Consider the following 26,847-nt stretch of genomic DNA (forward strand, 5'->3'; position numbering starts at 1 on the left):
GCTTTGAAATGTGTTTACTATTCAGAAACCATTTATAGTCCACATTTTTTTAAATGTTGAAAAGCAATTTGGCAAACTTCTCAAGTTCAGCTGTTTTCTTCAATGAAGTTTTAAATTGAAGTATAATATACATATCGAAAATAAGCATACAAAAGCTTACAGCCCAGTGAATTTTCACAAAGTGAATATAGTGTGGTAACTACCATACAAATCAAGAAAAGGAGCATTATGCTCCCTGAAGCAGCCCTAATGCCCCTCCTAGTCATAGCCCCCCAAATAATCACCATTTCAACTTCTAACATTCTAGATTAATTTTCCCTTAATTATATGTTGAACTTTTTATAAATAAAATTACAGAGTGCTTTTTTTCATCTGTGGACCCTTTTCACTTTTTTTTTTTTTTTTTTTTTTGCCTACCAGATTTCTTTTTTGGAGCTAGTTTTGCTGAATGCATGTAGAAGTATTTTAGCCATTTAAAAAATAAGGTATTTCATCCAAGCAAATCAGTTTATGGAAAAAACAAGTTTCACATCACAAGCCTTGGCTATCAAATATTAAATATCACATCTTTGTGACAATTTCTCAGCCAACATCTTCAGGTGCCAGCATTCATCATAAATGCTTTTTTAAAAATGTTTAAATAAAATTTTCATTTTAGAATAGTTTTAGATTTACACAAAAGTTGTGAAGATAGTACAGAGTTCTCATATATCTCTCACTCAGTTTTCCCTATTATTAGCATTAGAATGGTACATTTGTCACAATTAAAGAACTAATGTTGGTGCATTATGATTAAGTCCCTACTTCATTCAGCTCTCCTTAGTTTTTATGTAATGTTCTTCTTCTGTTGTACGATCCCATGCACGATGTCACATCACATTTAGTAATCATGTGTCCTTAGGCTCCTCTTGGCTATTACAGTTTCTCAGACTTTCCTTGTTTTTGATGACCTTGACAACTTTGATGAATACTGGTCAGATATTTCATACAGTGTCACTTAATTGGGATTTATCTGATTTTTTCCCATGATTCAACTGGAGTTAGGGGATTTTACAGGAAGACCACAGAGGTCAAGTGCCATTTTCTTCATATAGTATCAAGGGTATATACTGTCAACATTACTTATCACTGCTGATGTTGACCTTGATCACCTGGCTGAGGTAATGTTTATCAGGAGTCTCCACTACAAAGTTACTCTTATTTCTGCACTTACATATGGTACAGTTTGGAAGAAAGTCACTATGTGCCGCATACACTGAATAAATTGGACGTTATGCTCACATGCCCTACTGTTCTACTGTTTAGTTCTTCTGTTTAGAACTAAAATTCTAGAAATATTTTCTACTGTTTAGTTCTAAAAGTCTAGAAATATTTAAAAATTTCATCATTGATATTTTCCCATGAATTTTCCCACCTTCACTCCACATCAGCAGCAACTGAAAGGTGAGATGATCCACTATCCTCTACTCAGAAAAACTCCTTCCCCTACTCCAGGACTTCAACTGAGGCAAGCTCATCTTCAGAGAAATCGAAGGTTCTTTAGCATGCCATCTGTCTGGCAATCTCTTGAGAACTTTTCTCTGCCTGATTTCTCTGAAGTGAGAGGCATTAAATTTGCCTCCACACTTACTTCATCTACTTTTTTTTAAACCGTCTTATCGTGCCTCTCAATTACCCATTTCCTTGAGGTTTTTTTTGTCTTTCATAGCTACTGTTTTGCAGTTATTCAATAAAATCAGAAATGCCAACAGCTTTTTTCCCTATCTTCCTGCTTTATGAAAGAGCTTTTTGCATACTCCACTGGACTTTAAACTACTTATGAGAAAGAGGCATTCTGAAAAGAAATGCTCTTTGCTTTATGATTTCCCTATGTTCTTTTCTTTTCTTCAGCTGGCTTGAACAGAAAAGTGTTTTCAGATTCCTATATTTGCTGGAGCCTTTTAGAAATGTTTGTTTGATGTACTTCAGTTTTTAAAAAGCCATTATTTACACTATGCAATTTGTTTTTCAAGCATTGACTAAGGGCTTTCATGTGGCCAATTCTTGGGTCTCATTAAAAAAAAAAAGCCCAATCAACTCTTTAATGGCCAGTGTTATATCAATTAGCTTATCAATATACTATCTGAAATGTCTACTCAGAGTTTGTATATTTTTTTAATAAAAATGTGAATTAAATAATCAAAAGTGTACAATATTGAAAAATATGCTACTTTTAATCCATTTTTTCTCTTCTCACTTTCCAATTACTACTTGAATTTCTCCTCTCCCAAATATTTCTAAATTTGCTTCAGATTATCCCTTTCAGTTTGTTTTCTTACCTGGCAACTCTATCCATTTGTATAGACTTAAGTTTAATTAAATGCAATTTTTTTCTGATAGTTCTTAAGGTTAGGCTAAGAACCTATAGAATCTTACATTCTCATGTTCAATAAATAAATGGACATTTATTAGGCATCTACATGAATTCAACACATTAAATTTTAAGGTAGGACTTCCCTGGTGGTGCACTGGTTAAGAATCCGCCTGCCAATACAGGGGACACAGGTTCAATCCGTCATCCGGGAAGATCCCGCATGCCGCAAAGCAACTAAGCCCATGCGCCACTACTGAGCCTGTGCTCTAGGGCCTGCGCACCACAACTACCGAAGCTAGTGCACCTAGAGCCTGTGCTCCACAACAAGAGAAGTCACCGCAATGAGAAGCCTGCGCACCGCAACAAAGAGTAGCCCCCACTCGCCACAACTAGAGAAAGCCCGTGCACAGCAACGGAGACCCAATGCAGCCTAAAAATAAATAAATAAATAAAATTTTAAAAAATTCCAACCAAAATAATTTTTTTTTAAGTTTTAAGGGGGGCTTCCCTGGTGGTGCAGTGGTTGAGAGTCCGCCTGCCGATGCAGGGGACACAGGTTCGTGCCCCGGTCCGGGAAGATCCCACATGCCACGGAGCGGCTGGGCCCGTGAGCCATGGCCGCTGAGCCTGCGCGTCCGGAGCCTGTGCTCCGCAACGGAAGAGGCCACAACAGTGAGAGGCCCTCGTACTGCAAAAAAAAAAAAGTTTTAAGGTATAAAAAGACTTGTTAAGTCCTTGGTCTGGTAGTACAATATAGAATAAAATATTTATGACCTATGAATACTTGATTCTGCCTATAATAAAATGATAATTGAAACCCTAGGCCACAAATTCTAGTGGCTTTTAATGAAAATCTCAGAGTGAAATGTGACACAAGCAGTTTTCAGAAGGTAAAGCAGAGTTAGCCATTACCCTTCATTTAGAAAGATAAGGGAGAAAGAGTAGAACATGTAAATGCCAATTACCGTAATATTTAAGGTAAATCTACACTTTGTCATCATGAAGTTGGGTTTCTGTCTAAGTCTGTTTACTAAAAGAAGTACTTGGGCTTTTTTTCCTTATTAGTGGTATTGGAAATTCTTTTTTTTGGGAAATTAGGAAAATACCTTTATTATTTCTGAAATGTTCCAATATTCAGGGTAAAAGCCATGATAATGGCTTTTTCACAACTTCACAAATTATAGAAAAATGACTTTCCACCTTCTTTACAGAATTCCCCCCCACCCCCCGCCCTAAATTAGACAGGGCTCCATGATAGCTGACACAGGGCAGGAAGGAGGGACAGAGAATACAGCAGGTAGAACCAGGGCTGTCTTAAGCAGCCCGAGGCTTTTCCGGCACATTTAAAGCCCAGGCTGAGTCCCAGAAACCTGTGAGCCCTGTGAGGGAGGCTCAGCCCACACACATCTGTGGCTCACTGAGGCTGGCCTCTGTCTCAGAGGCAGCCCTCTGTCTCAAAGGCAGGCCACCCACAGAAGGCCTGCAGCATGGCACTTGTGGCTGGCAGGCCCCAGTATTGGAATTTTTTAAAAAATCTACTTCACCTATGAATATGGTTCTTACTAGACACTCAATAAATATTAATTTTGTTCCCTATCCTTATTTAGAAAATGCTTAGAGTGATGTTTTCCCTATTTTCCATGAAATACTAATATCCCAGGATATATGAAAACATATTCCCAGCAAAAATGATTCTGTGATGAAATAAATTCAGGAAATGTTAGATCAAATAGGGGTTAACTGCCTTCTGTTCTACAGAATTTCTCAGGGTCTTTAATATTTGAATGTGCATTGTAACGCTCCAAGACAGGGATATGGTATATAGTATTCCCCAACGGCATTTGGCCAACAGAACACTTTCTTCAAGCAACACCTATTAAATCCCCAGACCAAATTTTGGGAAGTGCTAGATTAATAGAAAGAGCAATGGAGAAAGAAATTAAAATGACTGCTGGGAGGACAGTGATGCTGTTAATAGCAATAGGAAACAGGAGAGATAAGTTTGCAATGGAAGACTATTTCATTTTGAACATAATGAGGTTCCTTTCCTGTCTGGTGGAGATGAGCAGCATATATGAGACTCAAGCTCAGGAGAGAGGTCAGGTTATCAGTTATTATTGATTAGAAGTCCTCTACTACACAGTCTCAGCACTCTGATCCATTGCAATTGCTGTGAGATAGGTCACAAGTAAACTTTTACTAATATTGCTTAAAATACCAAGTTTGCAAAAACTTTACACTTTCAAAGAAAATAGAGTATTATAGACTTTTCTCTACATAATGGTATGAAGAAAATTTCTTTTCTCAGCAACTGCTGAGGAAATGGGTACTTTGATAAATCTGAGGGTTGCAGCTGGGCTTTCAGGGCCACAAATCAATAGTAGTAAGCAGAGATTCCCTGCATGAGACAAGGAAAAGGGTGTGAGTTCAATTCCTGAAATAGAAAAGGGGAGAGAAACTATATGAGGATTTGATGAATGGAGGGATGCAAGAGAAGGGGGAGGAGGAAGAGACATGAGAGCAGAGACACTTAATGGGGGTTTTCTATTAAACTGTCACATGCTATATGATTTAACATCCTCACGTCCCAGTAACTGAAGTAAGTTTTCAAGAAACCATATAATGAGTGTGGTTTGATTCTTTTTTTAAAGAAAGCAATCATTTGTTTAGCAGAGTACCAAGACAACACCCAGTTGCATGAAAAAAAGGGACAGCCAAGATCCAGGTGACTCACTTGATGGACTTTGTTGGCTACGTGCCCAACATCTGCTTGCTCCTTCTTTCTTCTTGACACCCTGCTTTGCTTCAGGTAACCATGCAACAGGATCCAGTGGAAGCCAACCCCATTTGCAGCTCAGGAGGAGATTCCAGTTTGTCTAAGCCAATCATGGTATCCCCCTTGCCAGGGATAGTTTTAGGAATGTGCATATGACCCAATTCTGGCCACTGAGATTACATGAAGGAGACTTTCAGGAAAGTTGTCCTAGCTTCTGAGAAATGCATCAAAGAAGAGACAATCATTCTCTTTCCTCTGAACATTTTTATGCCTGGACATGAGGCCTGGAAAAGCTTCACCCGTTATGTAGCCAGTCTGAGGAGGCAAGAGAACTCAAGAGCCTAGACACAGCAGACCAAGGGCCTGTCCTACCTTTGAACTTCCTGTTCCATGAGATCATAAATGTGCTTATTGTTTAAGCCAGTCTAAGAACTTTGTTTCTTGCAGGCAAAAGTATATGAACTACGTGTGCCAATAATAAATTCGCTCTCACTGACCTGCATTCTGAAAAGCTTTCCCAGGTGGGAGAGAAAGCAACACAGTTAAACCCAGCCCGACCTAAATATTTTATAATCTGCAGTCAATCTAATCCATATCATACCTTTGGAAACTGCTTTAGTGCATGACTGTCATGCCCACCCTCTTCCCCCACCTGAAAGCATTCTATGCACTATTACATTAGTCAGGGTTCTCCAGAGAAACAAAACCAATAGGGTGTGTGTGTGTGTGTGTGTAGATAGATAAATAGATAGATAGGTAGATAGATAGGAGATAGATGTTAAGGAATTGTCTCTTGTGATTATGGAGGCTGCCAAATCCAAAATCTGCATGGTGGGCTGGCAGGCTGGAGACCCAGGAAGAGCTGACGTTGCTGTTGAAGTCTACTGCAATATTCCTTCTTCCTTAGGGGAGGTCAGCATTTTTGTTCTATCCATCAAATGACTGGATGAGGCTCACCACATTATAAAGGGCAATCTGCTTTACTCAAAGTCCGCCAATTTAATTGTAAATCTCATACAAAAACACCCTCACAGAACACATCCAGAATAATGTTTGATGAAATATCTGGGCACCATGGCTCAGCCAAGTTGACACATAAAATTAACCATTACAACTATTTTTTTAGTTCCAAACCAATTTCTTCAGACCTCATCGCACTTTGGGCAAATTCAAGGCATTATGTCATACATGTGAATATTTTCTGTCATTGGTATCATGATAAATAAAAGAATAAAATCAGTTCTACATAAAGGTAATAGTTGAATCCAAGATATTGTATACAGAAAACAGGGTAAAAGTCAAACCAGGGAAATACCTGGATATTAGAGGTAGGAAAAGGAAGACATCCAGCAAAGAGGAGTTGAAGAAGGGAGGGGCAGTGCATCCACAGTTCACAAAAGGAGTCTAGGGTCAACATTGCCACTGCTGTGAGAAACAGAGGGTGCCAGGGTCCAAAAGACAATGTTGGGACTAGATCTGTAAGAGCTCATCTGTTTAGGGATCCAAGCAGGAAATAGATAACATGCTCAATCTGGGCTATTTAAGAAGCATTTAATAAAGATAGTATTAAAAAGGTATGGGGGACTTCCCTGGTGGTCCAGTGGCTAAGACTCCGCGCTCCCAATGCAGGGGACCTGGGTTCGATACCTGGTCAGGGAACTAGATCCCACATACAGCAACTAAGAGTTCGCATGCTGCAGCTAAAGATCCCGCATGCCGCAACTAAAAGATCCCGCATGCTGCAACTAAGACCGACACAGCCAAATAAATAAATTTTTTTAAAAGGTATGGGCAGTGTGAGAAGGAAGTAGGGAAATGACAAGGGTTAACGAAGTACCCAGGTACTATTAAGGAGGAACAAAGAATGTGAACATTGGAGAAGTATTTACCTTCCCTAGGTCAGAAGGCACTTGGGAAAGGAAAGGTTCCTGGAACACAATGACTGCCTGACAGGAGCTGTGACCATCTGTCAAGGGATAAAATCAGCCTGTATCAACCCAGCCAAGACGGAACAGGGCAGGGAAATACTATGACCTCACTCTCATTTCCTCCATTACCTGTTAGTACTCCCATTGACTAAACCAATGGGAAGCCAGATAAAATACAAGACACACAGTTAAATTTGAATTTCTGGTAAATCTAAGTGTTTATATTCATATGGCATGGGACATACACTAAAAAATTATCGATTTACTGGAAATTCTAATTTAACCAGGTGACCTGTGTTTTCATTTACTAAACTGGTCAACCCTAAGCCAGAGGGCAACGGAGTCTACTGAAGCATCTCTAAAGTACAGCCTCTCAGGGTCCAGAATAGGAAGAAGTGTGGGGAGTGGATCCGAAGGGCAATAGTTGATATGCAGCACAGATGAACGCAGAAGCCAGACAGGAAGGAGTGGGTGGGCAGAAGGTGCAGACAACTAAGTATTGTCCATTTTTTGAGAATGACACAGTGGTTTGAAAGAGTAGCAGGATTAAGGGGTGGGGTGCATAACCGATGTAACAAGGTGCAGAAGGGACAGCCTCTCAAAAGCCCAATTGGAGAGGGCAGGGCCCTTTTCCTTCCAATTTGTGGGACTGCTTTAATGCTTCTCCTCCAAAGGAAGTCACCTATGTTTCTCTAGTTGGTGCACTGGGTGCTCTCTAGAAAACATTCTTGAAGGATAAAGATCTAGAAAATGAAATTTGTGGATAGGCAATACTTTTAAGATTTCATATTTAACTTTTAACCAGATTGCTCATTAGTATTAACAAACTCAGGAGAATAGAATAACATACTTTTTCTCAAGACTCCTCAGAGTTGAATTATTATAATTTTTTTCTTCAAGTACATCTCTTCATTACATTGCTGTATACCAAGACTGCAGACTGCCTGCCTTCTCTTGTTACAAATTTTACTATTTGGTCAACCTCTATGTTTTTAAGACCCAGGTACTGTTAATATAAATTGAGCTTTCATAAAGAGAATATAAATTTTAAAATAATATTTTTATCTGGAAGATGGGAATTGGTACCCACCATCAATGTTGTTTGTCTTTTTCTTTTAATTGCAGCTCTGTAGAGTACCTACTTCCATGGTTAATTCTTGGTCATCTATGGTGCTGTAAATAGGTATACCATGGAGAAGTCAAATTTGAATGTCATTCATTTTGATATTTTGGTTACTTATTTCAGCCTTTTGGTTTGTTTACTTGTTTTACTTCACTGGGACAGCTACCATCCACTCCTAGTATATGATAGGAAGGTGACATAAGAGTTAGGTAGTTTGTGTACAGACAACAAAAAAAATGACAAAATTCTGTCACTTACTCATTAAATATTCCTCAAGCCCATAACACAAACAGAAGGCATGAGTAGAGATAAAATAAGCCATCACGAGTGACCTTCAGAATACTTATGAAACAATTTCATTTTCTACAATAAGAATTTTGAGTGAGGAGGGCTGAGACAAACACAAAAAGGCAAACTATAGCACATTAAATATTCATCCTCAAACATCCAATTCATGACTGTCATTCTCCAAGTTTACAGCTGCCATGGTCTGTTACACTTTAGATAACCAAGTCTGTACAATGACTGTGGACCTGAGAAAGGTAGTGTGCATACTGATTTACTTTCGGTGCAGCATTTCTTCAAAACAGCTTTCCTCTCAGCTCCTCTTCCACGCCAGCTTTTCAGCTCTGTCTCACCAGCTGCCTTCATCACACCTATTGTGCTACATCAATCAACTTTCAGCATCTTTGGGACATGAGCATTATTTGTTCAAATTGGCGCTCTGGTTTGTGAGCAAATTTTTTTTTTTTACTTTAAGGAGGATTTCAGTCACATTAATGGATGCTCAGGCAAACTGTCTTGCCATACAGGACATAAAATGTTCTTAGGCCAATTTTGCCACTCCTCCCATTTCCCAAGATTACCACTGAAGCTCTTGGTAATATAAACCTGTTAATTATCTGAGTCTTTTTAGCTAAAACCATTCTGATCATATGGATTGCAATTATGATCAATTACCCATGCATTCACTATACCAGCATATGATTATGACAGATGTCTTTATGCCAATTCCCTCAGCATTTCTGAGTGCCCACTGTGTTTTAGACACAAGTGAACCCCAATGAGTAGACATGATGCCTGCTCTCCAAAAACTGTTAAATGGTAGTAAGAAAAGCAGGTGAGTGCCATAATAGAGAGACACACAAAAAGCACAAATGACTGGGGAGCAACCAATCCCAGACTTAAGGAGAATTAGGGAATATTTTAGAGGGGGGAATGTTTCTCAAACAGTCAGAAATGGTCACAAATCTATGTTTTGAGCCTCTAAGTCCATAGCATCCTTTATCTTCTAGTTCTTAAAAACAATGGCTGATAAATTACATGGAAAAACAAGGATTTCACATACACATAACATCAGGCAGAAGATGGTCAGGCTAAAGAAGTAAAGAGCTAGCTTTCTATTAGGAGGATCAGGTGGGCCATGGATTGTGCGGCCATTTGACAAACTGGCCACAACACAGGACACTGGAAAGTCACAGGCTAAATGAACAGTATCTCCTTAATCTCCAAGAGTTGAATCATACTTGCCTCAACAGTGAGGATATGGAGTTCTGAGCTCATTTTCAGGCGATCTTGGTCTGCATTCCAACAAGTCCCTTCACCAACCAGAGGCTTAAGTGCCAAAGTGAAGTACTAATGATAATCACACACACACACACACACACACACGTACATACGCACACACGCACATATACGCATCCAATATCCATTGAAGTTGTTGTGATGATGAGATGTTGTAGTATACTAAAAGTGCTGGCACATGTTGGTTCTCAGCTCTGGTAACTGACTCTAAATCTGTACGTTCTGTACTCTAGGCCCTAACCACTTTTAAGAAACTCAGTTTAGTCTCCTCACCTATGTAACTGTTGCCTCCTCCAACTTCTAAGCCTGGATGACTTGGCTTCAGGGTATCAGCAAACCTCCCGAAATGGTATGTAGCATTGGATGGGTGGTACTGTCCTACAGTGTGCCAAATTTAAGGGCTGGCTGCCTCCCTGAACTAGAAACTGCTTTAATCCTTTAACTGCAATGAGACAGTTCTAGGATACCAAGAGATAGAGAGAAGTCAACATATTATTTTTTTCTTATTCCTTCATTCTCTATTTGCACTATTTCCAGATCTCTGACAAAGGAGGAACTCTTCACAATTTTCAGCTATCCAGGACACCTGATGGAGGGGTTCACTTTGTCTTAGGAATGGATCCAGAGGGGTTATCCTAGCGCATAACTAGGCTCCATGAAGACCAACAACTACATGAGCAAAGGGCCTCAAGTGACAAAAAAGCACCAAATTATGTTATCAGTTTAACACAAATGGGGAAAACTCCCTCTCTATTCTCTAGTAGAAGTACTGGACAGGAGGAGGCATAATTTCTGTACAAAGGACTTTTCGTAAGAAGCATGCAACAGTAAAGACTGTGGTAGATTGTAAAAATGGACACAAATTACCCCTTCCTTCTACCCACACTCTTTGGTAGAGCCCACCCACACAGACTCCAGGCTGGCCTCTTGACTTTCTCCAGACAGGCTTTAGTAAACATGACACAGGCAGATGTCTGACAAGTCCTTGTGCACAGAAGCATCCCCATTTGCTGCTCTTGGGATCCCTGCCACTACTACCAAATGAACAAACCCAGTCTGTTATGCCACATGATGAACAACTCATGGCCAGGGCATCCCTGACATCCCAGTTGTCTTTGAACCAAGTGCCAACCAGGAGAGGCCATCCTAGAACTGTCCAGCCCCAGAACACAGGAACCACCCAGTGGACCACAGAACAATAAGAAATAACATTTGTTAAGTCAGTATGTTTTCAGGTGGTTAGCAAAAGCTAATTGATAAAATTATGCATTCTCTTTCATGGTTGCCAAATATAAACACATTATGTGTGTGTGTGTGTGTGTGTGTACATATATACATATACGCATGTATACTTTGTCTTCTGGAAGTGGACACACAAACCTAATATGAACTTGTTAAATATTCACAATTTAGTTAATCTACTTCCAAAGGAGAGGAAAACTTCATTACTTGGTGATGTTAGAATGTTTCCCAATGTTCTTAACAGGAATATTTGTAACTTTTCCAGGGCAAAAGGTCTGGATTTCATTAGATCATCAAAGGAGTTTATAAGCACAGCAGGTTGAGATTCACGCTTAAAGGGGAAATTCTAGTACTAGGGAAGAGTGTTAGAGAATGAGACGAGTTTGATTCCTGCAGAGCAAGCCCTAGTTATTACCCTGACAAATGAAAAGTAGAACTATGTGATAAAAAACTAAAGAACACATTCCCCCAGAATTTTATGAATAATTTCAATATTACTTTATTGACTTACTGTACCATCATTATCATACCATTATCAAAAATATTGATTAAAACACATACGTGCATTATAAATTTTCACTTGACAGTGCCTGCCTACAAGATCTTCCAAGTTCTATTCATTTTCAAATATTCTGTGGCATTGGAACAGAAATTCCAGTATTTGATTCTAAATGAAAGCTTCTAAGCTACTTCTCAAGCCCAAACGAAAATCTTTTTTTTCAGATTATGTGTTCCAGTTTTTTTGAAAATTATGTTACAAAAGGTTATGATCATAAAAGCTAAATAACCCAATTTAAAAATGGAAAATGGATCTGAATAAAGATTTCTCCAAGGAAAATACACAAATGGCCAATAAGCACATAGAAAGATGCTCAACATCACTAGCCATCAGGAAAACACAAATCGAAACCACAACTAGACACCACTTCACACCCACTAGGATGGCTATAAACAAAACAATGGAAAATAACAGATGTTGGCAAGTATATTAAGAAATTGGAACTCTCATGCATTGCTGGTGGGAATGTAAAATACCGTAGAAAATAGTTTGGCAGTTCATCAAAAGGTTAAACATAGAGTTACCATATGACCCAGCAGTTGCATTTCTACATATATGCCCAAGAGAAATGAAAACATATGTCCACACAAAAACTCATACATAAATATTCATAGCAGCATTATTTAAAATAGCCAAAAGGCAGAAGTAACCCAACGTCCATCAACTGATGAATGGATAAATTGTGGTATAGCTGTAAAATGGAATATTATTCAGCCAAAAAAGAATGAAGCACTGATACTTCGTTCAACACGAAACCTTGAAAACATTATGTTAAGTGAAAGAAACTAGTCACAAAAGACCACGCATCGTATGATTCCACCTATATAAAATATCCAGAAAAGGCAAATCTATAGAGACAGAAAGTAGATTAGTGGTTGCTTAGAACTGAGAGATCGGGAGGGAATGGGTAATGACAGTTAATGGATATGGGGTTCACTTTGGGGGTGGTGAGAATGTTCTAAATTGATTACAGTGATGGTAGCACACCTCTGTGAATCTACCAAAAATCATTGAATTACATACTTTAAAAGGGTGAACGTTATGGTTTGTGAATCATATCTCAATAAAGCTGTTAAATTTTTTTATAAAGCTTATGATCTTAATATTTGGGACACTGATTTACTGTGAGATTTTGTTAGGGTTTTCCACTTTGATTTACAATATTTGCCTCATGCTTACCCTACCATAGCTATTTGGAGTGGGCTTTCAGCTACTGGCAAACTGCACTGTTCCTGACTCTAAAGTTAGCTTTTGGTCAACATAGCTTTGAGAAAGAATCTGCTGCTATATTTTTTTTTTTTTTTTTTTCGGTACGTGGGCCTCTCACTGTTGTGGCCTCTCCTGTTGCGGAGCACAGGCTCCGGACGCGCAGGCTCAGCGGACATGGCTCACAGGCCCAGCCGCTCCACAGCATGTGGGATCTTCCCAGACCAGGGCACGAACCCACGTCCCCTGCATCGGCAGGCGGACTCTCAACCACTGCACCACCAGGGAAGCCCTGCTGCTCTATTCTTGATGGTGGCTGTGCCAGGCACTTCTGTCTCTACCAGCCTGCCACCTCTACTCTGTGTCCCATAGGAAGGACTTCACTATTTCTGCCTAGAGTCTTGGTGAATCTGGAGTTTCTCTGTACCTCTAGAAAAAGGAGCACTGGAATCCAGGGGGTGATTTTCCTCTGTAAATAGACCAGTGAGCTGGCTGGGCCCTGCTTCTTGTCTTCATCTGCCAGCTCCATATTCTAGGGGTTGGGTCTGGTACCTTCACTTCCTGCCTCAGCACAAATGGACTCCTAGTGTAAACCAGTGGATCTGAGATTACTCTATATTTCTAAGGTAAAGCGCTTGGCCCACTCTCCATCTCTATTTTCTACATCATATACTCCGGGATCTTGATGCCTACTTGAACTTAACCAAACTTGCTGTCTCTACTATTAGGATGTGGCTTCTGCCTTTATCGTCCTAATCTCAGTCACCAAGAAGCTGCCAATTTTGCCATTTTTCTACCAACCCCTTCCCTCTACAACTTGTTATTTCATATTTGTCTGACCTCTCCTTAAGTAAAGGGTCACAATGCTTCCATAAATAAGTACACCAGGTGAGAATAACAGCAAAATGATGAACTCACCCCCGTCCAAAGAGGGTCTCCTATCATATCCCTGCTGATTGTTGCTGTATCAAAATCAGACCAGTGCTGCCAGATCTGCAAATGTGCCAAGGACATAAAAATTCGAATTTTAAAGTAAAATGTCCTAGTCTATAAAATGGGGCTCAATTTTTTAAGATTAATTAAAAAAAACACTCTGAAGACTAAATAAAACTTATCTGTAGGCCAAATTTAATCAAGGACCACCACTGCCATACATCTACTTGGGATTTGCCCAACCAATTACCCATTCTCCCAGCAGCAGTCTGCATTCTGCCATAGTGAGCTCACACCAACAGTTCTGACATAATAACACATAAAGGCCAAAAGAAAAATACTGACCAAATATGAATGCTAACTGTATAAACACACAAGATACAGTGTTATTTTGGTGTCTCAGGTGGAATCCTATGAAGTATACATGTGGAACCATCAGAAGTCAGTGTGGTCATTTCCTAAGGAAGACACTCTCCGATGATCATATCTGAGTTCCACTTTTTATTGTTTGAAATGGTCTTTGATACTGGTGAGGTGAACCATTAAAGAAGTTATCTAAAGAAATCCAAATCAACACAAAATAATTATACCTGAAAGATCTAGGTAATCTCTATTTTTTTCAAGGCATCATTTTATTCTACTAGTTTAAATAAAATCCCTCTAATTTCATTCTCCTTCTAACCAAACAAAAACTGATTTCTAAATTGATCCCTCATGGCAGACCCAGGTCATTTATGTAAAATGCAATGTTAATCATTGTGACGATATAGAATTCCTGCTAAAGTAGGTGAATTTTTTTCTAAGTAAAAGGCATTGTTCAAAGGTAGTGATATGGCCATTAGGACTTTTTCTCCTTCCAAAAGGAAAAAAAAAATCAAATGATGAGTAGCTTGACATACAGATTTGCATACTTCAAACATCTGTCCACCCTAGATATGTTAATGAATGTTCGGAGTGATTAAACTTGAATTTGTAGTCTGTGGAAAGAAAGGTAATCCTAGGCAGGTATCCCCTAGAATAGGTAATATATAAAGAATTAACAAACTAATGCACCATTGTGAAGCAATTATACTCCAATAAAGATGGCATGTACATATATACACTACCAAATGTAAAACAGATAGCTAGTGGGAAGCAGCCACATAGCACAGGGAGATCAGCTCGGTGCTTTGTGACTGCCTAGAGGGGTGGGATAGGGAAGGTAGGAGGGAGACCCAAGAGGGAAGAGATATGGGGACATATGTATATGTATAACTGATTCACTTTGTTATAAAGCAGAAACTAACACACCATTGTAAAGCAATTATACTCCAATAAAGATGTTAAAAAAATAATAAAATAATTAATTTTTAAAAAAAGAATTAACATTACGTATTTATATATGTTATACATATTTATACACATATATTTGTGTATATGTACAGACACACTTTAAAGCAGCTATAAATTATAGTAAAACTCTGCTGGTGAATGCTTCCTTGGCATACCCATATTTTATTTATTATCATTTCTCTCCTCACAAGGCTTATAGTTTTCCCCATATTTTGCTAATCAAATTAGCATTTATCATGAAATACTACTTCATGAATTTCTTTCTTAAAGAAAAACAATGAGAGTAAATTTAACCTAGGCCAAAATAAATAAACCCATCCTCAGAAAAAACAAAAGTTCAAATGTACCTCAAAGATCAACTAGAATTTATTTATGTAACCCTGGGCAAGCTACTTGAACCTCTGTGAGTCTCTGCTCATCTGGAAAACAGGAGTGCGAGTCAAAACAACTGCTAAGATTTATTCTAAATCTAACACTAGATGATTGGATTTTCCATTAAACCCCTAAAGTTTCACTAAGATTCTGTCTGCATCTCTGCTACTTCATACAATAAAAAGTGTTATATTGTATAAGGAAAAACACCATGCTGAATGATAATCCACAGAGCAGCTAGCCACCACAGATATGTTAAAGTGTAGAAACAGACACACTCCTCCCCAATAAACACACACACACACACACTCAACATTATTATAGGGCCCATGTTGCTCAAACTTAAGCCAGTTGAGTTTCATGTAGAATTTGAGTACCACCTAAATTTTTATTCACTCAAAAGTGGAATTTAAGTTATCTCTTTTTTTTAAATCAGACACACCCTAAGCAATCATGAGCTTGATTGTGTTAGCTTTATGCATTTTTTCCTAATAAAATTTAAAATAAATTCAGTCAATAAAATAAAACAAAATAAAGTAACATAAAATAAAATTCCTCCAAGTACCATCTAGAATTGGGTTATATACCTTCAGTGAAAAACATACTAAACTTTGGAAAATACCAGAGTAGCTTATAAAAAGAAAGATATACACACTGGTCTAGAATATAAGATTTTGTGTTAAAGGAATCTATTATCGTAATATTTCCACTGCATTTATTAGGACAGAAAATCATCAACTGCTACATCCATTACCTTTCATTAGTTATAGAATCTGATTCCATATATTATTTTAAAAAGGGAACAACAAGGCCACTGGTAAATGGGTAGAGTTTTCGTTTTACATATGAATTGGCATAAGTCCCACTCTCATCATGCCAGGTGTTGATGCCAAATCTTTTGGAACCATTTAGATCTGTGAACTGAGAACGGCATTTTCTGTAGACAACTGAATAATCATCATCTTGACAAGGATAACCCTATGGGGGGAGGGAGAAAGATAATATTAAATGACTAAAATATGTAAAAAGGAGTGATTTCCAAAAGTTGATCTTTAATGTGTTAGTTGTATTATGATCACAGGTTAATTTTCAAAAAATTGATTAATTTAATCTCTCAAATTACTAACACCTCTTGTATTTGGCTATTGCATTTATAAGTACTTCTAATTCTGAAAGAAGAATCTAGTTCATGGCTGTTTTATTTAAAAAATTAAAATTATAAATTATCATATATGTGAATTTTTCTAAACCATAAATATACAACATAAAGAACCATTTAAATTGTATGACCATCTGCAAAAAGACAAAAACAATTACAATTTAACTACCATTCAATATCTTTTTTACTAATATGTTATAATCATTCCAAAGAATAATATCTTGGGTTATATTTTTAATAATTGCTATCAAGTCATACTTGCCAGTAACTGCCAAGCTGGAAGATTCATTCCTATGAGAAATTTATATCAGTATAACCCAGTATAATATTTAAGGTATTTATCCTTAGAGCACTTCATAAAAGCTTCTATAGTAATAAAACAAGACACTATCATTGACCATTTCCCAAAGGAAATATTGATTCTCTCAGATTATATCAAGGGTAATGGTAGACAAGAAACATAAAGCCCTTGCACTGATTATCTAATTTCTGCTTCAAACTGGTACTAATTTTAAAGCACTAGGACAATATTGAAATTAAATCACCAAAACGATAAAACAATGAAAGAACACCAAAATAGTTCTAACCTTAGATTGGCTTTATTGAAAATAAATGAAAATTCTAACCATATAATAATCATTATAGTGTCTATTTACTGAGTGCCTATTACGGGTTGAACACGGTAGTTGAGTATTTATAACTTTTAATCCACAACAGGCTCTGAAGTAAGAATTATTACTCCCACTTCACATATAAGACCATTTGCTTAAAATCTCAGGAGAGAATCTAAAGAACGCTACTGATTCAGCCAGGGCTTCAAGCTATCTACCTGTAAGACACATCATCCCACCAGCACCCTCATGAAATTCTTAATATTTAAGAGATAAAATATATAAACAATAAAATCCAAAAGCTACATAATATCCATGTCACTTTCTATATAGTTTTGGGCTTTTGCTTTGTGTTGTTGGGGGTCTATTTCTTTGGGGTTTGTTTGTTTGTTTTTGGTCAGCTAGAGGCCCTTTAAATGAGATTAGAGCATCGCTTGCCAAACTGCCCTCTAAGTAGGTGGCAGGATCTGCTGATTTCTACCCCAGTTGCAGTGGAACTGAGGACAGCTTCACATGCGAGGCCAGCGCCTTCCTTTAGCATCTCCCAGACAGAGTGGACAATATATTTTGATGTGATGAGTGACAAGAATAAATGTGATGTTTTAGGAAAAGTATTCCAGCCGCAGAAGGTACTAAAGACTGAAGGTGAAAAGGACCGGATTCCAGAACTATGATTAGAACTGGATCTCAACAACTCACATGTCATTAACTGATGGATGTATAAACAATTCACGATGTGGTCTATTCACACGATGAAATATTATTTGGCAATAAAAGGAAAAAAATACTGATAGTTGTATAGCATAGATGAACCTTGAAAACATTATGCGAGGTGAAAGAAACTAAGCCAAAAGACAGATTGTATGATTCCTTATATGAAATGTCCAAAATGGGCAAGTCCACAGAGACAGAAAGTAGTTTTGCCAGGGGATAGTGGGAGGGAAGGAATGAGGAGTGACTATTAATGGGTGTGACTGGATCACGAGGCACCAAGATATGTGGCTAAACATTATTTGTGGGTTGTGTCTGTGAAAGTGTTTCCAGATGAAATTAGCATTTAAATTGATGGACTCAGTAGTTTGCCTTCCCCAATGTGGGTGGGCATCATCCAATCTGTTGAGGGCCTGAATAGAAGAGAAAGGCAGACAAAGTAAGAATTGGCCCCTTCCTGCCTGATTGCTCAAGCTGAGACATTAATCTTATCCTGCTCCTTGGTACTCCTGGTTCTCAAGCCTTCAAATGCGAAGTGAATTACATCACTGGCTTTCCGGGGTTTTCAGCTTTGGTTTTGTTTCTGTAGAGAAACCTAACTACTACAGTGGGTATGGGGTTTCTTTTGGGGGTGATGAAAATATACTGAAATTGACTGTGGTGATGATGGTATGACACTGGAGATACATCAAAAATCACTGAATTGTATGTTTTAAAAGGGTGAATTTTATGGCAGGTGAATTAAATCTCAGTAAAGCCATTTTTTTTAAAAAGTGGTAAGTAGGGGTGTGCAATTCTGAAGTTAGGAAAATTAATTAAGAGAATGTTTGTTGCCTGTTAACACATAAAACTGAGTGCCTCCCATTATCAGAGATGTATTGGTAAACCAGCTCCCCCCACCAAAAAAAAAAAGCCCACACAACTGATTTGTAATATTTGACAATTCCTGTGGTATAAATACTCCTGCCATGGTTGACTTCAAGCTACCAAGTGAAGTCAGTAGTGAACATTGAGTTGGGAAGACGTGAGCATGCTCATCTCATGCAAACTTTAAGAGGTGACACCAGCTCACCCTGAATCCACTTCTCCCATTTCACATTGTGTAGTAACCATGCAGTTTGAGTAGATTAACCCCCCTCCCAGTCTAGGGGTAGAATCTAATTGGCCTAAGAAAATAAGGACAATCTCACTCCACTCTCAAAGACAGTGATTGGTTCAATGTTAGGCATGTGACTTGAGTTTGTCCAAACAGCTTAAAGCCTGAGATTTTGTTCAAGAGTTTGGGGGAGGGCTTCCCTGGTGGCGCAGTGGTTGAGAGTCCGCCTGCCGATGCAGGGGATACGGGTTCGTGCCCCAGTGCGGGAGGGTCCCACATGCCGCGGAGCGGCTGGGGCCGTGAGCCACGGCCGCTGGGCCTGCGCGTCCGGAGCCTGTGCTCCGCAACGGGAGAGGCCGCAATCATGAGAGGCTCGCGTACCGCAAAAAAAAAAAAAAAAAAAAGAGTTTGGGGGAAAAACATTCTTTTTCCACTATTGCATATAAGTAAGGAAGCATCTAGCCCAGGTTGCTGTTGGCAGCCTGCCTACTATCAGTATAGCATGAAACCAACACCATAAAAGGCAGGCTTGAGAATCAGTAAAAAGTACCAATGACATTGCCATATCAATCCTTTCCTGAAGCCAGACTTTTCAAATAAATATGAGCCAATAAATTACTTTTACTGTCTGATCTGGTTTGAGTTGGTTTTTGTACAACCTACTAAAAGCATCCTAATACATACTGAATAATCTGCAATATTGAAACACCGAGGTTCTGAGAGTTAGAGCAAGGAAATGGAGCAAAAACAAGGGAGCAGCTGGGCATACATAAAAAAGTAGGAGTCAAGGCAAGCAGTAAATTTGTGCCTAAGCATATACTCAGGAATTAGAAGGATGTAAACATGGAATAGGTGAATAAAGAAGGTTTTCAAAAATAAGAACAAACTATTAGGAACCAGGAGGGTATAATTGTTATAAGGAAGCAGAACAGAGTATGTTTTCCAAAGTTTAATACAAAAGGCACAAAACAGAATAGAAAAAAGCAGCTTCACCAAGAAGGTCCTACCTCAGAGGACCTTTATATTGACTGCAATTCATACCCAAGGCTAAATTGAGATGGTGGGAGTTTTCGACAAGTGAGTAATTTGGTGTACCTCTCAAACCAAGTATACAGGGAGGGCGTAATCATTCAAAATTATTAGTAGTTTTCCCTTTTCGGGGTGTGTAACCACCCATTTTCCCAAGGGGAGATCAAAATTTATTTTAGAAAAAAAATGGCAACCAAAATGCAAAGTAATATCACCTTCTAATGCAAAATAGGGTTCTTCCGAAAGACAACAGCCTTGCAATCCAGTTCAGCCTTGAGGATTTCAGAATATCAATGACCATACCTGGAAGACTCAGATCATAGATTTCTCCAAGCATGTAGAGAAAACATCCTTTGCCATGAAGGCTTAAACAAGAGTTGGAATGGAGAGTAGGAAGATAGGGAAGAAGTCTGGGGCATTGTAGGAAGACGAAAATAAGGGAAAAGTAAAGCAGGACAGCAGAAATAGTCGAAGCATTTCCCAATTTTCCCATCTGTTGACTTAAATCAGACAGTCTCATTGACATAGACAGAGTCTCACTGATGTGGACAGAGGGAAGTGCACTGGATAAATGAAAATAATGGCACAAAGGTATAAGGGGTCTCCTGGCCCCCCATCTCTCATGAGAACTCAGAACAGACCACCACTCAGGCTGTTCTTTCATTTGCCTGGGGCACAGCCAAACCCAAACTGGCAGAACAGCATGGTCAGGCAGAGGGAGGCTCTGAGAATCATCAATTCTGAACGACGTTTGTATCCTGTGGCATAAACAAGACCCTGAAGTAGTTGTAAGTCTGCAGAGGGAGTTCAACTGTTAGCTGCAGAGCTGAGCATTGGAGCTAGGTACTGAATGGGAGTCACAGAAGGCTTCTGTGGGGTCCACAGTATCTATGGAAGTGGAAATGAGGCTGAGTCATCTCAAACATGCCATCTCAAACATGCCATGAGGGCTCCAACCAAGCCCAGAGAAAAAGAGTGAGAAATAGAAAAAGACTGACAGTTAACAACAGCCACAGACTATAGCCACTTATGCTGGCAAGGGAAAGAGCAACAGCTGGACTTGAGATATCATCCCAGAGAACACCACACAGAAAATGCTGCTCTTCCCCTCTGGCATCAGGATGCTAAGTTGCATCCCTCTTTCCATGTACCCGGATGCCATCTCAGAGAAAGATACAGTTGCTATTGCTGCATAACTGGCCAACCCATACATAGCAGTGTAAAACAGTAGTCATTTCCAGATTCTTTGGGTCAGGAATTTGGAAAGGTACAGCAAAGCCATCTTATTGCTTCACAATGTCTGAGGCCTCAGTTGGGAAGACCTGAAAGCTGACAGTGACTTAAGTGCTGGGGTTGGAAACGTCTCTCATTCCAATTGGTAGTTGATGCTGGCTATCTGCTGGGACTTTAGCTAGAACTGTTGATGGAACAACTGTACAACAACTCCTTGTGCCTGCATGGGGTTCCTCACAGCATGGTGACTGGGTTCTGAGGATAAGGACCCAAAAAGAGAACCAGGAGGAAGTTGCGTTACTTTTAATCAACTACTCTGGAAATCGCATAGCATCACTTCCATCATAGTCACAGTTCACCCAAATTCTAGGGGAGGTAACATGGACTCTGCCTCTCAATGTGAAGAGTGTCAAAATCACATTGTAAGAGCATGTGCGATGCCAGCACATGTTGCAACCATTTTGGGAAAATAACAATCTGCCACAGGGAGAAAAGCAGGGTGTGTTGGGATTCCTAAGACCACCCCTAGATACAGTGACTTGCCAGGAGGGCTCATAAAACTCAATATATAATTGTACTTGTGGCTATGATTGATTACAGCAAGTTGATTCAAAGCAAAGTCAGCAAAGGGAAAAGGCACATGGGCTAAAGTCCAGAAAAAACCAGGTGCGAAATTCTGAGACCAAGAGCCCCCCCTCAGTGAGTCACACAAGATGCACTTAATTCCCCCTGCCATGTGTTGTGAAATGCTATCTACTCGGGAAGCTCATCAGAGACTCCAAGCCCAAGATTTTTCTTGGGGGCCAGTCACACAGGCACCCTCTGCCTAGCACATACCAAAATTCCAGACTTGCAGAAGGAAAACAGGTGTTCAACATAAACCACATTGTTTGTGCAAACAGTTTAGACACAGTGAGCTACTCTTATTCAGGAATTCTTATCTCTAGATGCCAACCAAAGGCTAACCTTGTAAGCAGGACTTTTAACAGATAACAGTCTCAGATCTGCTTTTCTACACATAGGGGATGGGAGAGGATCTCTGAGAAAGTGAGAGTTTTTTCAAGGAAGGTTAAATATCTCCTATAGGAACTATTTGAATTATGGAATCAGACTAAGCTTTAAGAGTATTGAAGAGTTAGTGTTTTCCCACTGGTTATGGGCTTGGGAAGAGGGCCAGTTATCAGTTAGACATACTTCCTCTGCATATGTGAGTTGCAGATAGTCGTTATGGTTTCAACACCCTAACATATTATTTAAATGTTTATTCAACAACTATTTAGTGGAGGTGGGAAGAAGTATTTAGAAACTGTGTATAGAAAGAGATTCGTGAATTATCAGACATTATTGGCTGATCCACTATTCTGGCGCCACACAGACCCTGAGTTCTGACAAAGTTTACTTAAGATAGGACAATCACTGCAAGCTTTTTCTGAGTCCTCCAGATAGATGACGGTAACTGAAAGCATTTGTCTGAAGTGTGGAATGGGTGGGCATCAGAGCACAACAGCTTAAGAGGGGACTAGAGGAGACATTTCACAGAAGGAATTTAGAGGACTTACCAGCCTAACTGGGGATAAAGAACCAAAGATGTTCCATAACTTCAAACCCAGATGTCTGAGAGAGCTCTAATACCACTAAAAAGAATAAAAAAGACATGGAGATGGAGAGGACTTGTTTAAGGAGGGAAATGAGTCACTTCTCAGACATTTTTAATTAGAGATGACATCAGTACAAAATGTTTATTTTAAAGGCAGTGTTGTGGGACAGATGGCCTGGAGAGAAGTCAGTGCCCTGTGCACAGCAGTGATCATTGGCTGGGGAAAGAGCTATAAAGAACATTACTGGGATAATGGACTATATTTGAATATGGACTGTGGCTTAAATAATTATACTGTATCAATCTTCCCCTAGGTTGAAAACTTTACCATAGCTATGTGTCTTTGTTATTAAGAAATACACATTGAACTGTTCAGAGGTAAAGGGGCACAAAGTCTCCAGCCTATTCTCAAATGGTAAACAATTGCTGACTCCAGGTAAAGATTATATGGGAGCTCCTCTTGCTAGTCTTGTAACTTTTCTGTAAGTTTGAAATCATATAAAAAATAAGTTACCCCCAAAAAGTGATGGTTATAGAGTCATGGGAGTGGATGAATTCTCTGAGATTATGTAAAATGAGAGGAGCAGGGTTCTAGGACCCAAATCTTTGGGACATTCATGGCTGGGTTCATAAAGAAGCCATGAAAGACAGAGAAGAAAAGGTATGGAGAGAGTGTTGCAATGTCATGAATTCTGAGGAAAGGGAGGGCAAAGAATGCTGTGGTAGCCAACTGCTCACTTCCAAAGAAGCATCACAGAGGTCAAGACCTGACAAAACACAACCAACAGTAAGAGTCAATCTCTTTTCACCTTTGAGTGTGCTGTTTCAGAGAAGGGTTGAGGAAGTTGAGTGAAACATCCTGATAGAAGACGGAAAAAAGTGTCAGAGAAAAGAATGCTAAGGGCAAACAGGCCCTGTAGAAACAGGAACCACTAAAGACCCAGCAAGACAATCACTCTAGGGAAAATCTGCGTTAAGGTTAATAAAGCTTTCTTCTTCCTTTTCTTCTTTTTCTCTTCCTTCTTCTTTTTAACAGATCATAGAAAGACAGGTTAGGATATTACAGAAGGGTCCTCTTGAGTCCCCAGTCGACCTTCCCTCATTGTGAAAGACAAATAGAACACAGTTATACCACTTATATCAGGAAAATGTATCAGTGTATCTTTAAGTGATGGGTATCCAATTCTTAGATTCCTATCCCCTTCCCACCCTCATTCCCATAGCCTCTAAGCATCAATATCTCCCAAACCTCTCTTTTTTTAGAATAAGATGACATTACTGTTTCTTAGACAACCATATACCCAGTCCTTACCCATTTTTTCCCAGTCTTCCAAGGGGTTGTTCTGTGGTTACACTTATTCTTATTTGATTTCATCCTTTTTATTTAGCACCTTTTATTTTTCATAGTTTTATTTTTCAAGGTTATTTTCAATTTTAGGCCTGCCTTCTAGAACATCAGTAACTCTGCCTAATTTAATATTACAAGATAATTTGAAAGCACAGTCTCAATTCCTTCATCTAGATAGCTCATCCATTAAACTATATAATGGGTTATGTTTCCTGGCCAAATCAGTCACTGCAAACTAACCTTGTGTCCACCATTACGGATAGCTATTAGCTACCTGGCATTCATACAGCAAAGGTCATTCTTCCCTAGCATGCCTATAAGTATCCTCATTTGGTGTACTCCACTTACTCTTAAAAAGGTATTGAGGCAACAAGCTTATTTATTTGAATGTCACATTGGATGGAATGAAAATAGATATTAAAGTAGATTGCTGTGATGTTTTGTTTGATTATTTTCAGTATACATTATGTATAAAATTCTTCCCCACTTACATGCACTTGACTGAAGACCCACCTTCCCCTAGTAAGGTTGTCTTCTAAGCACACATGCAGAGTGATGTGGGAGAAAAGAACAATTCCTGTACAGCCAAAATTACTTTACTAACCCTGGGGATCACATGGGATAGGCATCTTAGACACATCCCTTCACTACTTTTAAAATGATTTCATTCCTATTGGATATTTTTTCTCCCAGTGATTGAATTACAGATAAGAGTAATTGGCAAATGCAGCTATAAAGAACATGTAATTAGTTGGATATATTATTGTTACCTATTTAAGAAACCTTTACTATCTCTTTTTATTTGATAAAATTTTACAAAGAAAAAGCATTTGTAAGAAATACAGGTATTCAACTAAAGAAAAAATAGTTATGGGAAATGCAAGAAATTGTAGGCTGTGAATATCAGTATAAACATCTATATCATTAATGAGTCTGGTCATCACAAAGAAGAATATGGAGATCTACATGAACAATCACATCACAAAATAAGCTGACTTTTTTTTAAAAAAAAAATACAGATTTTTACATGTATGTAAATGAAAACCCAAAGACGTGGTTAAGTGGGTCTCCGAGGAACTCTGGTTCTTTTTCTTTATATAAATTTATTTATTTTTGGCTGCGTTGGGTCTTCACTGCAGTGCACGGGCTTCTCATTGCAGTGGCTTCTCTTATTGCAGAGCACGGCGTGCGGGCTTCAGTAGTTGTGGTGTGCGGGCTCACTCGTTGTGGCATGCGGGCTCTAGAGCACAGACTCAGTAGTTGCGGCGCACAGGCTTAGTTGCTCCGTGGCATGTGGGATCTGCCCAGGCCAGGGCTCGAACCCGTGTCTCCTGCATTGGCAGGCGGATTCTTAACCACTGTGCCACCAGTGAAGCCCCTAAGCTGACTTTTAAAGACTAATATCATTCAAACTTTAGTAATGGCCAGCATCAAAAACTAAGCAATACACTATTAAACCTTAGTTATTGACACGTTTTTCTTTCTTATGCACAAATTTTGATTGTTCCTATCATTTTAATATAAAAAATAAACATCACCTTTCTTATTTCTCAGTCTATATTCTATGAGGACACTTGCTACTGTTTTATATTTATAGTGGTGTGGTTAGATATAAATTTGAGGCCCAGGGTTCTTGATTTTTCAATTCTTTTTCTTTCTTCTTTACAAAAGTCAAATATGCTCACTGTAGAAATTTAAAGATAACCAAAAGGAGGAAAATAAAATCTCCCAGAATCCCAAGTTCCCTGAAATAGAACTGAGCTTTTATGACTTGACTCAGAAACAAAAGGAGGTCATGGTTACTTAACTTCAGAAAGCAACATAAGATGAAGGTATACTATCAAAGGAAACAGGGTTCTTTCCACTAAAAGGACACGTGCTAAAAAATACTTGGGGATCTGAGTTTCCTGAGAATCAAAACCCCAAATTTCTCAGCTGTTGGTGATACATCAGGTGAGCAGGAGTTAAAATATTTTTTTTTAATTTTCAAGTAGACTTGAATTAAACATCTGCCAAGGTACTTATTCAAAAAGATTACTTGGTCATAAATAACTATTAGGATGAGAAAGGATCAATGAGAATCAAATCAAATCAAATCACAGAATTTGAGAGCCAGAGAACTCATAAAGATCTTTCTGTCTATATCAGTGAGAGTTCTCCAGAGAATCAGGACCAATAGGAGACAGATAGAAAGAGAGAAAGAGAGCATAGAGAGATATGATAGACTATCTACCTATCTTATCTATCTCTCTATCTTATCTATGTATCTATCTGTCTCTGGGGAAGCCCTGTGGAGCTATATGAGCAGCGGCCAGCAGATCCTAAAGTTGAAGCTGGGGCCTAGGAAATGCAGTCCCTTAGTGCTGGCAGAATGCCATGAGACTCAGATTCAGAACTGTTTGCCTATAAACTACAAAATCATGCCTATATGTATACATATAAGGTCAGCACACATATGTGCAACACACATTGAATTTAGGTGGAGGAATTTAGGTGGAGGCATGAATTTAGGCGGAGGAAGGCCACCATCTCCTTCTGAACCCAAGTAATAGAGGGCTGTTTCTCTGGTTAACTAGCAGCAGCATTTTGGAACACCTTGACATTAATCAAAAAATACTAGGTACAATCATGTGACCCCCTTCCCTCTTCTCCAAT

At 38.9% G+C, this 26,847-nt stretch overlaps 1 protein-coding gene across 5 annotated transcripts in view; it reads right to left on the reverse strand.

Annotated features, from left to right (window-relative positions):
- CFAP95 (cilia and flagella associated protein 95) overlaps window positions 1-26,847 on the reverse strand; it is a 193,403-nt gene that overhangs the window by 53,124 nt on the left and 113,432 nt on the right. For 4 of the 5 annotated variants that reach the window (XR_009541583.1, XR_009541585.1, XR_009541582.1 and 1 more), the window contains one exon: window positions 16,163-16,386. Coding sequence is in view for 1 of the 5 variants with exons in the window: in XM_060154992.1 (XP_060010975.1) it covers window positions 22,848-22,881; window positions 23,654-23,703 (84 nt within the window). In the remaining 4 variants the exon portion in view is untranslated. Of the gene's footprint in view, window positions 1-16,162; window positions 16,387-22,806; window positions 22,882-23,653; window positions 23,704-26,847 lie in introns of those variants that run through there. The other variant, XM_060154992.1, reaches the window with a different exon arrangement.

The sequence above is a fragment of the Lagenorhynchus albirostris genome, chromosome 7 (assembly GCF_949774975.1).
Source record: "Lagenorhynchus albirostris chromosome 7, mLagAlb1.1, whole genome shotgun sequence".
NCBI classification, from domain to species: Eukaryota; Metazoa; Chordata; class Mammalia; order Artiodactyla; family Delphinidae; genus Lagenorhynchus; species Lagenorhynchus albirostris.